This window comes from Macrobrachium nipponense, chromosome 9 (assembly GCF_015104395.2).
Source record: "Macrobrachium nipponense isolate FS-2020 chromosome 9, ASM1510439v2, whole genome shotgun sequence".
Lineage (NCBI taxonomy): Eukaryota > Metazoa > Arthropoda > Malacostraca > Decapoda > Palaemonidae > Macrobrachium > Macrobrachium nipponense.
Window position 1 is genome coordinate 105,451,058 of NC_061110.1, and position 12,500 is coordinate 105,463,557.

A 12,500-nucleotide genomic window follows, 5' to 3' on the forward strand; every position below is an offset into this window, starting at 1 on the left:
ATAGTATATTAATATATATATATATATATATATATATATATATATAGATAATATTATATATATTATATATATATATATATACATATATATATTAAAAGCGAATACCACAAGAAAATGACGGGTTGTCATTTTTTTATGGCGTTCGTTCATATACTGAAGTCACGTCATCTACTGTGGTTTCCAAGCATTGTGTTATATATATATATATATATATATACTAATATTATATATATATATATATATATATATATACATATATTATGTAATATATACGTATATATATAGTGTTTGTCTATGTAAAAACCAATTTGTTGCCGACAAGGTTACCATCGTCATTCTGACTTTTCTCCTTACCTTTATAATTGTATATATTACCTTAAGCACCCTCTTACTATTGTGAACCTAATTAGCATAACGCTCGAGGCACCGCGCAACAATTATAATAATCTACGTAGGAACCAACACAACCGGTCTGGCAAATGGGAACAACTCCTTCATACCAATACGGTATGTAAACAAGGCGGCGACAGAGCTCATTACATTTATGGAGGCTTTGCTGAGAATGATGCCGTAGGCTCGCCCTGAACTCGAACACTTTTCCCTAAAAAGAGAATACGGAGACTTATCACAACCTGATGAAACATTCTCATCTGGTGTTGGAACATCCTCCTGAGGATGATGCAAATGTGAATGTAAATGTAAAGGATATGAGTGACTTTTTAGTTTTCTGTAAGGAAAAACTATTGAGATGGCTTTGTCTGTCTGTCCGTCTGCGCTTTTTCTGTCCGCCACCAGATCTTAAAAACTACCGAGGCTAGAGAGCGGCAAATTGGTATGTTGATCATCCATCCTCCAATCATCAAACATACCAAATTGCAGCTCTCTAGCTTCTGTAGTTTTTATTTTGTTTAAGGTTAAAGATAGGCATGATTGTGCGTCTGACAACGCTATAGGACAGGCCGCGGCTCATACAGCATTATTTGCTGTAAAGAAAACAAAATTTCTTCGGCGCATTTTTTTACTTGTTTTTATTATAAACAGTTCGTTACCAGTGGGATTCATTTATATTATTACAAACAAATAATGTTTTCATCAAAGATAAAATTGAACAAGGAAAAAAGAACCTGAAATTTTATATAACAAAAAATCCGGCACGAAAATGTAATGGAAATGAGTACGCAAGAATGTTCCAGGTAATTTAACCTTTGTTAGCACAGTTATTAGCGAAAGCTTTCATCATCACTATTATCATTTTTTTCAGAGTATCGTGAACTAAAATTACTTTTAGAAACGAATTAGCAAAACAAAATTATATCTTTTTCATTATAATGTTTTATGCTGTTCTCGGTAGTAATAGTTTCTATATCATTCTATCTCTCTTTTGCGCTCTCTTTTCCACAATTATTCTTTCATTATATCATTAACTGAATGTGTTCATACACCAACGAATGGAAATATGAATTTTGAACTTTAAAAAAACTCAAAACTCCAAATTGATATCGTGCTTGTTTTTTAATGGAATATTTTCAGACATTTTAGGAAGATAATTATATAGAAAAAATAAAAGTTGTGAATATGACTTGAATTAATTAAGCAAACTTTTACACACTCCAGAATTAAAAACGAATTCCATTATTTCATTAAACATTGAATCGAAAATGTGAAACAATTCTTGGAACGGATGCTCAAGTATTGTACATCTCGACAATTATTGGCTTATCATTAGTAGTAGATTTTTCTTTCACTTACGGAAATATTTTTCCTCAAGGTTCCGTTTTGTCTTCCGATCAGTGATTAAATTTTATCCTGCATAATCTTCATTATTATTCTATACGTGTATCTTATAAGATACAAAAATTCCAAGGAAAGAGGAAGCCAAAAGATACGTCCTTTCATACATAAGGCATCAGTTACAAAAATGGAAGACTTTAGGATGAAATAAAAAAAAAATAAAGAAACATCTTTTTCGAAAATAATCGTAGAATCAAGAGAGAAGGAAAGATGATGTTTAAAAAAACACAAATAAAAGGAATATTGCTTCGAAAAACACTCGTAAAACCAAGAAAGAAGAAAACAGGATATATACAAATAAAAGGACCATTGATTTCGAAAAGCACTCATAGAATCAAGAGTGAAGGAAAGATGATTTGGAAGAAAATATAAGCAACCCTCTTTTCGAACACCCGTATAATCAAGAGAGAAGGAAAGGTGTTTGAAAAAAAAAAAAGATAAAAGCAATATTGCTTGAAAATCAACCGTTGAATCAAGAGAGAAGGTAACATGACTTATAAAAAAAAGAAGAGAGATAAAAGCAACATTGCTTTCGAAAATCCCTTGTAGAATCAAGAGAGAAGGAAACATAATTTATAAGAAAAAAAAAAGATAAAGGCAACATTGCTTTCGAAAATCACTCGTAGAATCAAGAGAGCAGGAAAAATTATTAAAAAAAGAAGAGAGATAAAAGCAACATTGCTTTCGAAAATCACCCGTAGAATCAAGAGAGAAGGAAACATTATTAAAAAAAAGAGAGATAAAAGCAACATTGCTTTCGAAAATCACCCGTAGAATTAAGAGAGAAGGAAACATGATTTATAAGGAGAAAAAAAAAAGATAAAAGCAACATTGCTTTCGAAAATCACTCGTAGAATCAAGAGAGAAGGAAACATGATTTATAGTAAAAAATAAAAAAACAAGATAAAAGAACCATTGCTTTCGAAAATCACTCTTAGAATCAAGAGAGAAGGGAAGAGTTCCACTAATCGCGGGAGCAGAGTTCTCAGGAAATCGAATTACTCACCTGAAAAATTCAATGGATGTCTTCGCCGAAAGCACTCTGGTGTCTCCATTGTGAATATAAATTGGGAGAAAAAGGAAATGCTTTTCCACGATCCAGATGCCACGAGACTCTCGCTGACTAAAGGGTTAGGGGGTTCAGAAAGCCAAGTAGGAGGTTTTTTGTATTTGAATAAAAAATAAAGGGGAAAGTGCAGAAATGCAGAAAAAGTGAAGTCGTTTATAATTATTGTTCACTTCGTTAATTTGATATCGATCAAAAATACTTTAGGGCTTGGTCATGACTACAATAAATGGTAGAATGAAAGTAAATGTGCTTGAAAAGAACCTCAGGTAATGGAAATCGAATCCAAAACTCAGGAAGATTATGGCAAAAGAGTTATGGTTCTGACCATGGCCTCTAATAAGGTGAAGTATCATAGAAATCCGAACAAGATATCTAAATTAATCTGGCTACCACGAACAATGCAGGTAGACTTTTATTTAGTTAACCTAAAGTAGTTGACGGTCCATTGCTTAAAATGATCGTTACAGGGAACTACGTTAGAATGATTGCAAATAAACCGGTTTCTATTGTTCATTTTGAGTATTTATTGAAGATTTTGTATATTAAAAAGCTCTGTATGGAATTTATGTATTCCATCAAATAGATAGATACCTTTGTTTGTAAATTGTAGGGAATTTCGTGATTTACTGGGATCATGATATTTCATGTTGTATTGTTTGGGCACTGAGGATATAACCAATAGTTAGCAACGTTTTTGAAAAAAAAGTAGTTTTACTGGTTTAAAGTAATATTGTATAATATTTAAAAAGAGGTAGTTCTTTATAACATGTGTGGCGTGTGGCCTTAGTGAAGCGTAAACATTAAGTGTATACATCCACTAAGTACTTCAGTAACTTGGACCCTACTGAGTTGATAAAAAAAAAATGTTTTGTAGAGAGAATGTAATTTTTCAGAAATTTTAATCAAATAACGTTTAATCTTATACTGATTTCTCTTATACTTCTTCTTGTCTAGAAAAATATCATGGTTATAGAATACAACAAAACGTAAGGATTTTGAACAAAATAGATAGAATTAATAGCTGCCACGAATGATGTAAAGAGGGTTTTATCTTTTAAATACTGATGACATGATCATTATATTGAACCGTGTCAGACTGATTGCAAACATACCGGATTAATAGTTTGATTTACGCATTTTGTAAAGCTTTTGTATTAAAGAATAAATTTCTGTAAGGAATCAAAGTATTCTATCAAATAGATACCTTTATAATTTATAAAGGGATATGATGATTTACTGGGTTCTTGATACTTTTTATTATATTGTTTAAGCGCTGCTGATATATCCAATATTTAACAACTTTCAAAAAATACAGTTTTACTGTTTTAAAGGGGTTTTATGCAAAACTGATGACATACTAAGAATAACACATCGTTGTCTCTTGCCTTTAGTCTACTGAAATTTCAATAACCTTTTACAGAATTATCTCGTTTAATGTAAGGCATTATCTATCACTTAGCATTAAAAGAAATTAAGTGCAAGAATATATAAGTTTTAATGATCATTAATTTCTCACTAGGTACATCTTTTGAAAATTTAATCCATCTTTTTCAAATAAAATGATGATGAGGATGCCAAAGGTTCAATGTTTTTTTTTTTATTTGCATGACATGTTATAGGTATTCTACTGTGTCCTCGCATCAGACTTAATAAAATGGATAAAAATAAATTATTAATGAATCAGGGATAAAGGAAAAAGGAGAACTTCTTGCAAAATATCAAAGCAAAGATTTCCTTTTATAAGCAACATTTGTATTTAAACGATGGGGATAAAATGAACATAAAATAATATGAATGATTACTCCAAAGCGTAGGGATGCTGTATTCGTGAAAGCAAACAGCTCTTTAAGGCCCTTAGAAATACCTTTCCGTCAGTAAAAAAAAAAAGAAAAAAAAAAAGGTACATTTAGTATTCTTGCAATACATGAAATCTTTTTCTTTGAAAAAAGGAAAAGGGAATAAAGAGAATTTAAGGAAAGAGGCAAGATCAGGAAGAAGAATTTTATGCTCCTAGCGGGGCTATCCCATTACCTTTAGGCCACATCTCAGTTGTCAAGTAATTACGGATCCTCTCAGCCGAACGAGATGAAATGACTTTGCACCTCGTCAAGTCTCCAACTATGAGCTGTTTCCAGGCTCTCTGGAACCCAGGCATCGATCGGCCTCAATTTCCAGTCTCCGGGAGAATAGATCTTCCCTGCATTTAATTGTGGCCTGATAATGATAATTAGTATAAAATAAGAAGATGGTTACAAATGAGGCATATATCTTGTTTATTTATCGTATTAATTCCTTTAGTTTTTCTGCTTTATTTTTTTTTTTCATTCTTTTAGTCCCTCCTTTCTATCTCTATCTCACCTATGTTCAGGAAGGAAGAATGAAAGCAAGTACTAAAGACTGGTTTTTGACATTGTATTGATTGTTAAAGTCATTATTTCATTATTTCGCCAAGACAAATGAATAACCATAACTTTTTCGGTTTTATATTGATTTGGCTTTTTAACAGCGCAGGCTCTTCCCATAGTGTTGAACTTTAGTATGGTAAGGTGTTGCAGAGTATAATGTATCTGTTGTGGACCTCTGAACTCACACAGCAAATTTGAGATAATACAATGGTCTGCAATACCTGATAGCTATGTTCTCATGCAGCTAGAAAATTGGTTGTGAGAACCAAGCGAGGGTCTTGGACAGACATTAGCCTACATGGTTCAGCTAAAGGAAAACAGGCTAACTAACCATATTGTAACGTTCATAGGTTCTGACAGTAGTGTCAATTAGTATAGACATTACGTTGTTTTATTTAGAAGAAGTTGGTTCTTTTATTCAAAGTAATTTCGAAAATCATAACGTAGCAATATTCTCAAATATTCCTCAACTTCCCAAATTATTCATTTGCGTATCCTATTGAGTCGTGCATTACGATGTTTTTAAAATGTTCATAGTTGGTACCTTCGTGGAAACGTGCAGACATATTTCGACGAATAATAGGAATTAAAGCCTTTGTAAGGTTGAACAGGCAGTTTTCTCATAAAAAAAATTTTGGGGGGTAACATTGGTATGAATTCTATTTTAAGATTGTATTCCATGTGGGTTTTGATAGTTTCATAAATGTAACTCACTGGCCCCAAGAATAGACCATATCCCCACCCCGTCTATAACTTAGCCAAATTCCTTAACCGTGTCCTCATTTCTTATAACCCCTTTAGATAGTCTCTATTCTTCTGGCTAATTTCAGCAGTCATATCGATGCCCTCCCCATTAGGTACTATTACCACGAACGTCTCTTTTGATGTGACTGTCCAGATGATATGAAGAGACCAATCCACATCCATATTTGATATCTCTCAACTCACACTTAATCATGTTTGGAGCTTTGTATTCAGAAAGCTGGTATCCCATCTCCATAAGAGTCCTTTTTGTTAGCTTCAATGTGATTGTCGTCGAAAAATGTCTCCCAACATCTAATGTGTTTTCGCGTTTAAATAAGAATCACTACTAACCCTTTAACATAGAAAAGCTATTCTTGTGATTATTCCTGACCGTCAACTTCCTCGTCAACGCGTCATAAATTATAAAAAAAGTATTATCTTTACATTAACCATTTTAGAGCATCAGTATAATAGAGCTTTCCTCTTAAATTGTTTATATAAGTCAGCGCAAAGTGGCGATATCAACTTGCAATCATCATCCGTGGAAGAATTAAGAGACTTCCATTCTGAAAATACCTGAAAATAGAATAATGTAATGGATTTGGTACTAGAAATATACCTTATATTTAAAACGTTTTAGCGACGGATAATAATTCATACAATTGTAAAATTCAAACATGTAATCATAGATATAATTCTTTAAACATGTTTGGTACTTAAATTCATAACTTGCCGATAAACAAAACGCAACATTTAATGGCGTCTTTTGAATAATGCTCTCTACTTAAATATATTTAAGAATTTACTTGTAAACCAGGTTTCTAAAAGCTTGAGAGGAAACTTAATCACTCGGAGGAGAAAGGATTTTTCAAGGGTGGAAGGATGAAACACTACAAAAACAAAAGACTCTTATCCAACGCACCATAGTAGATTCACATCAACCGTGCATGTGATGTCTAGGCCAGTCCCTTACGACGCTCCTGATTGGCTATTGATAAGCCAATCACAAGGCTTGGAAACCAATATGGGACTGTTGTTCCAGTTCTCATGGAAGATAAATGTGAATTTTGAGCATGAGTGGCAAAAAAAAAAAAAAAAGTAGTTTAAGCTTCTACAAGGAATTTCTTAGTGTTAGTGAAAGAAGATGATTGAAATGTGAAAACATGCAGACTTGCTATAGTAGATTCACATCAACCACGCATTTGACGTCTAGGCCAGTCCCTTACGACGCTCCTGATTGGCTGTTGAAAAGCCAATCACAAGGCTGGAAACTCTGTCTCTCTCTCGAGTTCACATAGGCAGGAAATATGTTCCACCTCTCCTGAGGGATATGTCTTTCCCTCAGGAGAGGTGGAGCATACATCCTGCCTATGTGAACTCTCTCGAGAGACTGAGAGTTTCCAGCCTTGTGATTGGTTTATCAACAGCCAATCAGGAGCGCCGTAAGGGACTGGCTTAGACGTCACATGGATGGTTGATGTGAATCTACTATAGGCGGTCCTTGTAGAAAGACTACGGTTCCACGATCATTATAAATCAATGAACTATGAGTGCTTGGTCTGTTATTTTATTATTATTATTCCAATAGACACTGCTGCAGTAACTTTTCATGATACAGAGCCAGTGATTTTTTTTATCGTCTTGATGGAGACGCAAACGCTTGACATCCGAGTGGCATGCCATGACACCAACCACAATACCAGCTATCTTCCATCTTATGGATCTAATATTATACAACCATGAATAGATTTTTACACCATTTTCACCCATGTTCGGGAAAACTAATATTCAATGTTTCGAAAAAGAAACCCACAAAATCACTTTGTAACTTGTTTACTTCTAAGTATTTACATTTAGTTTTACTACACATTCGAGTACTTTCACACCCTATCTGTGGCCCATTTTCAAGAGATGTTTGGGATGTTAGCAGAAGACTGCTGGGCCTTGACCCAGGCTAACATCCCAAACATCTCTTGAAAATGGGCCACAGATAGGTTGAAAATACTCGAATGTGTAGTAAAACTAAATGTAAATACTTAGAAGTAAACAAGTTACAAAGTGATTTTGTGGGTTTCTTTTTCAATCTTCAGAAGAAAACTGAAAGAAGTTTTTGTTTGGTTCATTCAATGTTTCTTTAAGCACAAAGAAAGATCAGTAGAATGTTTTCCTACAATGTCACTTGCTAAGACTGCAGGTGCTACTGACAGTGAAGAATAACAGAAAACCATGCTATAGTCGCCTCATTAAAACAAAGGAAAGTTATTTGTTCGTCAAGAGTGATGAAGCTCTTTTACAAACTTTAAAATGCAGACGTTCAAGTAAAATGTGTGCAGGAATTGCATCAGCCAGAAGGCAAACTGTAGATTACAAGGTACAACAACGTTTCACGAAATTATTTAAGACTGTTTTACAATTCTTTTGAATATTTCACCTCGATTTTACAGCGAATGACTGAAGGTATAAATTTTTCTTTTAAGAAACTAGGCTCAGTAATCCTACAAAGCATTATATTATATACATATAGGTATATATATATATGCATATCTAGACACACATATATACATATATATGAATATATATGTATGTATGTATGTATGTATGTATGATGATGTATGTATGTATGTATGTATGTATGTATGTATGTATAAAGAAATACTGATTTTTTATGAATAGATGTTTCGTTTCTACAGAGAGTACCCTCTACTTTACATACACCACTGATTTACGAACAATGAATTCATTCCATAAACAGTATTATTCTACATCCACTAAAATATTTCAGGGCTTCCCTAATATTTGGACATAAAAAAATACAATAGAACTTTGATAAACCATCAAAGAGGAAGGGTGAGGGCCATGGCTTAGTTAGGGATGAGAAATAATGGAAATAGGAGTTGATTAAAGAGTAAAGACTGATAACTGATAATTTTCATGATTTCCGTTGGTTTGAATATATCGCCGGAAAAAGGAAATATGCTTTCAAATCGAAAACTTTTACTTTGTGATTTGAGGGAAATAAGTTAATTAGAACTCGTTCCCTTGTATGCTGAATTCATATCAATGAGATGATAAGTTATTTCAAAGTAAAGACAGTGATTGTATAGATTATAATAATGTATTCCAACATATTTACAAAATTATAGCGTCTGCTCATAAAAATATATATTAAAGAAGAATAAACTAATCATGTTGAAAACCCGAGAGAGATAAAATGAGTCAATTTAACGAAATATTTTTTTTTTTATTATGGCCAGGCCCCTCCTTTCTTTTTTGTATCCAGATAAAGTCTGCTTCTTTTCTTGATTTATTGTGAATATTTGCCTCACTTTTACGAAAAAGCATGACTGGAGTCTGCATCTCTTCCTGATTTATTGTAAATATCAAATATTTGCCCCGCTTTTATGAAAAAGATTGCGTAAATTACTGAAGACGAATGACTGGCGTTTGCCATAAATCAAAGAAGGCTAAGAAGTGGAGTTTCATGTAGAGAGAAATCTCAGAACGTTATGCCGTCACCCACACACAAACTATGGCTACTCTGCTCTTGGCCATCCCCTCCATCAAGGAAAACAATTCCCCTCACTTCCAAGATCATCATCACCATGATGATTATTTACCCTGCCCTAATAATTATACGGAGACCATAGGAATCCCCTCATTACCATAATGATCCCATCCTTATTTGCGTAATGATACAAGCTTCGCACAGTTTCTTACGCGCTACAAAAGATCCGACGCAGGACGAGAATCAGGCATAAAAAAAGGCCTTCACTTAATTGCGTTATGACGATTAGGGACGAACGGACTCATTATATTCGTGGAAGCGTCCCGGAATAATGATGGTATATGCCGTACCCTAATGAGGGATCTTTGGCTTAGCAACTGCTTAAGAGTGCCATTGCGACGCATTATTGTGAAATATCTTTCACCCGGAAGACTTTAATTTTGTCTTAGCATTTGGAAATCTCTAAGGGACTCAATCTTGCACTGTCTATCTCGGTGTCTGTTGTTTCTTTCTCTGTCTGCTATGATATATAAATTAATCTTCTTTATTGTAGGAGATTGTGACATAATAAAGGTCTTGTATCATAGTAGGGATATTTAACGTAAAGGATTGAATGCCATATTGTTATTATATAATTTGTAAACTTTAGGTATTCATAATTACAGTTATCCATTTCATAACATCCCGTCTGGGTAGGGTCATTTCGTGCAATTAGAGGTAATGATGTATTATTTATGTCTATTATGTTTTTATATATGTATATTTTTAAATGAGTTAACATTTTAAATAAGTGATTTTAGTTATATATTTTATTATAAGTGTTTTTATGATTAATTATTAAGAATCAACTCGCTGTATTTCAGCCTTGAAAATGCAACAATTTAGTTGTGAAACGTCGGCATCAGCAATAAACCTTCAATTATATCGAATGCCTTTCCCTGGAAACCTACAAGTATGATTCCGAAAGCTGCAGCTCCAATTTCCTTTAATATATATATATATATATATATATATATATATATATATATATATATATAATATATATATATATATATATATATATATATATATATATATATATATATATATGTATGTAGTAGTATGTATGTATGTATGTATAGTATAGATATGTATATGTATGTATGTATGTATATGTATATATATATATATATATATATATATATATATATATATATATATATATATATATATATATATATATATATATATATATATATATATATATATATATATATATATATATATATATATATATATAATATATATATATATATATATACATATATATATATATATATATATATATATATATATATATATATATATATATATATATATATATATATAATATACTATATATATATTTTTTTAATATACTTAAAACATCTTGTAGTTTCTTAATGCAAATATCTTCACAAATATTACAAGAGAGTTGTTTTTATTAGAGATTTAGCCCGACTACATCAGGAAAAAATCAGATTCCTCGACCGCATATCATGAATACGAGATGAAATGAGGATACTTTTCATTTTGCCTAAAAGGGAAGATAACATGAATGGAAAAATACATGCTGAAGAGATGTAAATATATTGTGAATATTTAAACGTAAATTAAATTTCTTCCCCAGTATTATAATAAAAAGTTTAGTTTCTCAATTCTGTTCAAACCAGATTCTGTTTCTATAGTTTTTTCTTTATATCTTGAGCTATACAGCTCTTTGCTAATTGAGTAATGCAAGCAATATATTTTAACAGCAAGTGAGGCGAATGAACATATAGATAAAGAGCAATTCAATAATAATTCGTTGGTTGAAAGCTAAAAATACTGTACTGATGAAACTGTTTATCTTAAAAAGGATTTTTTTTTTTTGTACATCTTTGGACCTCCAAACAATTACAAAATAACCACCAGTATTAGAGAAGATTGCGTTGTTTCATATTTTAAAACTGGCAACAGGTATTGCTGTTACTCTTTCTTTGTCTTCGTTTCATTCGCAATTAAAAATAAATAAAAAATACTATCGATCTATCTATCTATCTATCAATCTATCTATCTATCTATCTATCTATTTATCTATCTACATGGTTATATTTTCGAATAACATATTTTTCTAAATTTCTCCTTCGTATGGTGACGTCACAGTTGAAAATAAAGATACGTTCAGAGGATAATTAAATATAATTATTATTTAGATTAATTTCTAAATTGCTTTTTTAAAAACTAATCTAAGTTATTTTCCCTGTTATTATTAATCCAGAATAATTCACCGACATGCTCACTATGCACAAGAACTGAATCATTTTATTTTTAGTTTCTATTTTTTTCCTTGTAACACCTTACTGAAGTAAGATACACAAATAAAGTATATACGTACAGTCAATCAGTCTCGTGTCCTTGTTTGAAGGGCAACCACAAGCCAAAGAACCTTTAATACACTGACAGTCAACAGTTCTGACCGATAGATATACAAACAAATGTCTTCCATTTAGTAAGAACGACGACAACCCCACTTTTTTCCGACTTCAACATTTTCCTTTCCTTGCAACGATCCCTTTACTACTTACGTATATAGGAAAGTGCCTTTGCTATAAGCTCAACTAAGTGAAATGTGGAATGACGTCTCCGTAGGGTTTTTCAAAGCTTTCTCACTCGCTGCTGTAAGTCCTTCTCTCCTGATGACGGGTACTGAGAGTTTAAAGAATTTTTACTCTCGTATGTTGAGCATATCATTACATCATGACATTGATATCACTTGCTTATTCACTAACATTCCCTCTTTACTCCTGCATACCATTCTAATAACTCTACCGGCTGTTCTATGAGCAAAAGCCAGCTTAATCTCAAAAGACAAAAACCACTATAAAGCAGTATAATCCGGACAACTTGTGCATGATTTACGTTCATGGATTAAGGTTTATCTGAGCTTATTTCTTGCCACTGAGTAGTATTTCCTTAACTTTAAAAA

The 12,500-nt window shown here is 32.2% G+C and overlaps 1 protein-coding gene across 1 annotated transcript in view; it reads right to left on the bottom strand.

The window, feature by feature from the left end:
* Positions 1-447: 447 nt before the first annotated feature.
* LOC135218166 (protein fem-1 homolog C-like) overlaps positions 448-12,500 on the bottom strand; it is an 81,634-nt gene continuing 69,581 nt past the window's right edge. Inside the window, exon 7 of the mRNA XM_064254315.1 lies at positions 448-669. Within this exon, the coding sequence (XP_064110385.1) occupies positions 448-669 (222 nt within the window). The remainder of the gene's footprint in view (positions 670-12,500) is intronic.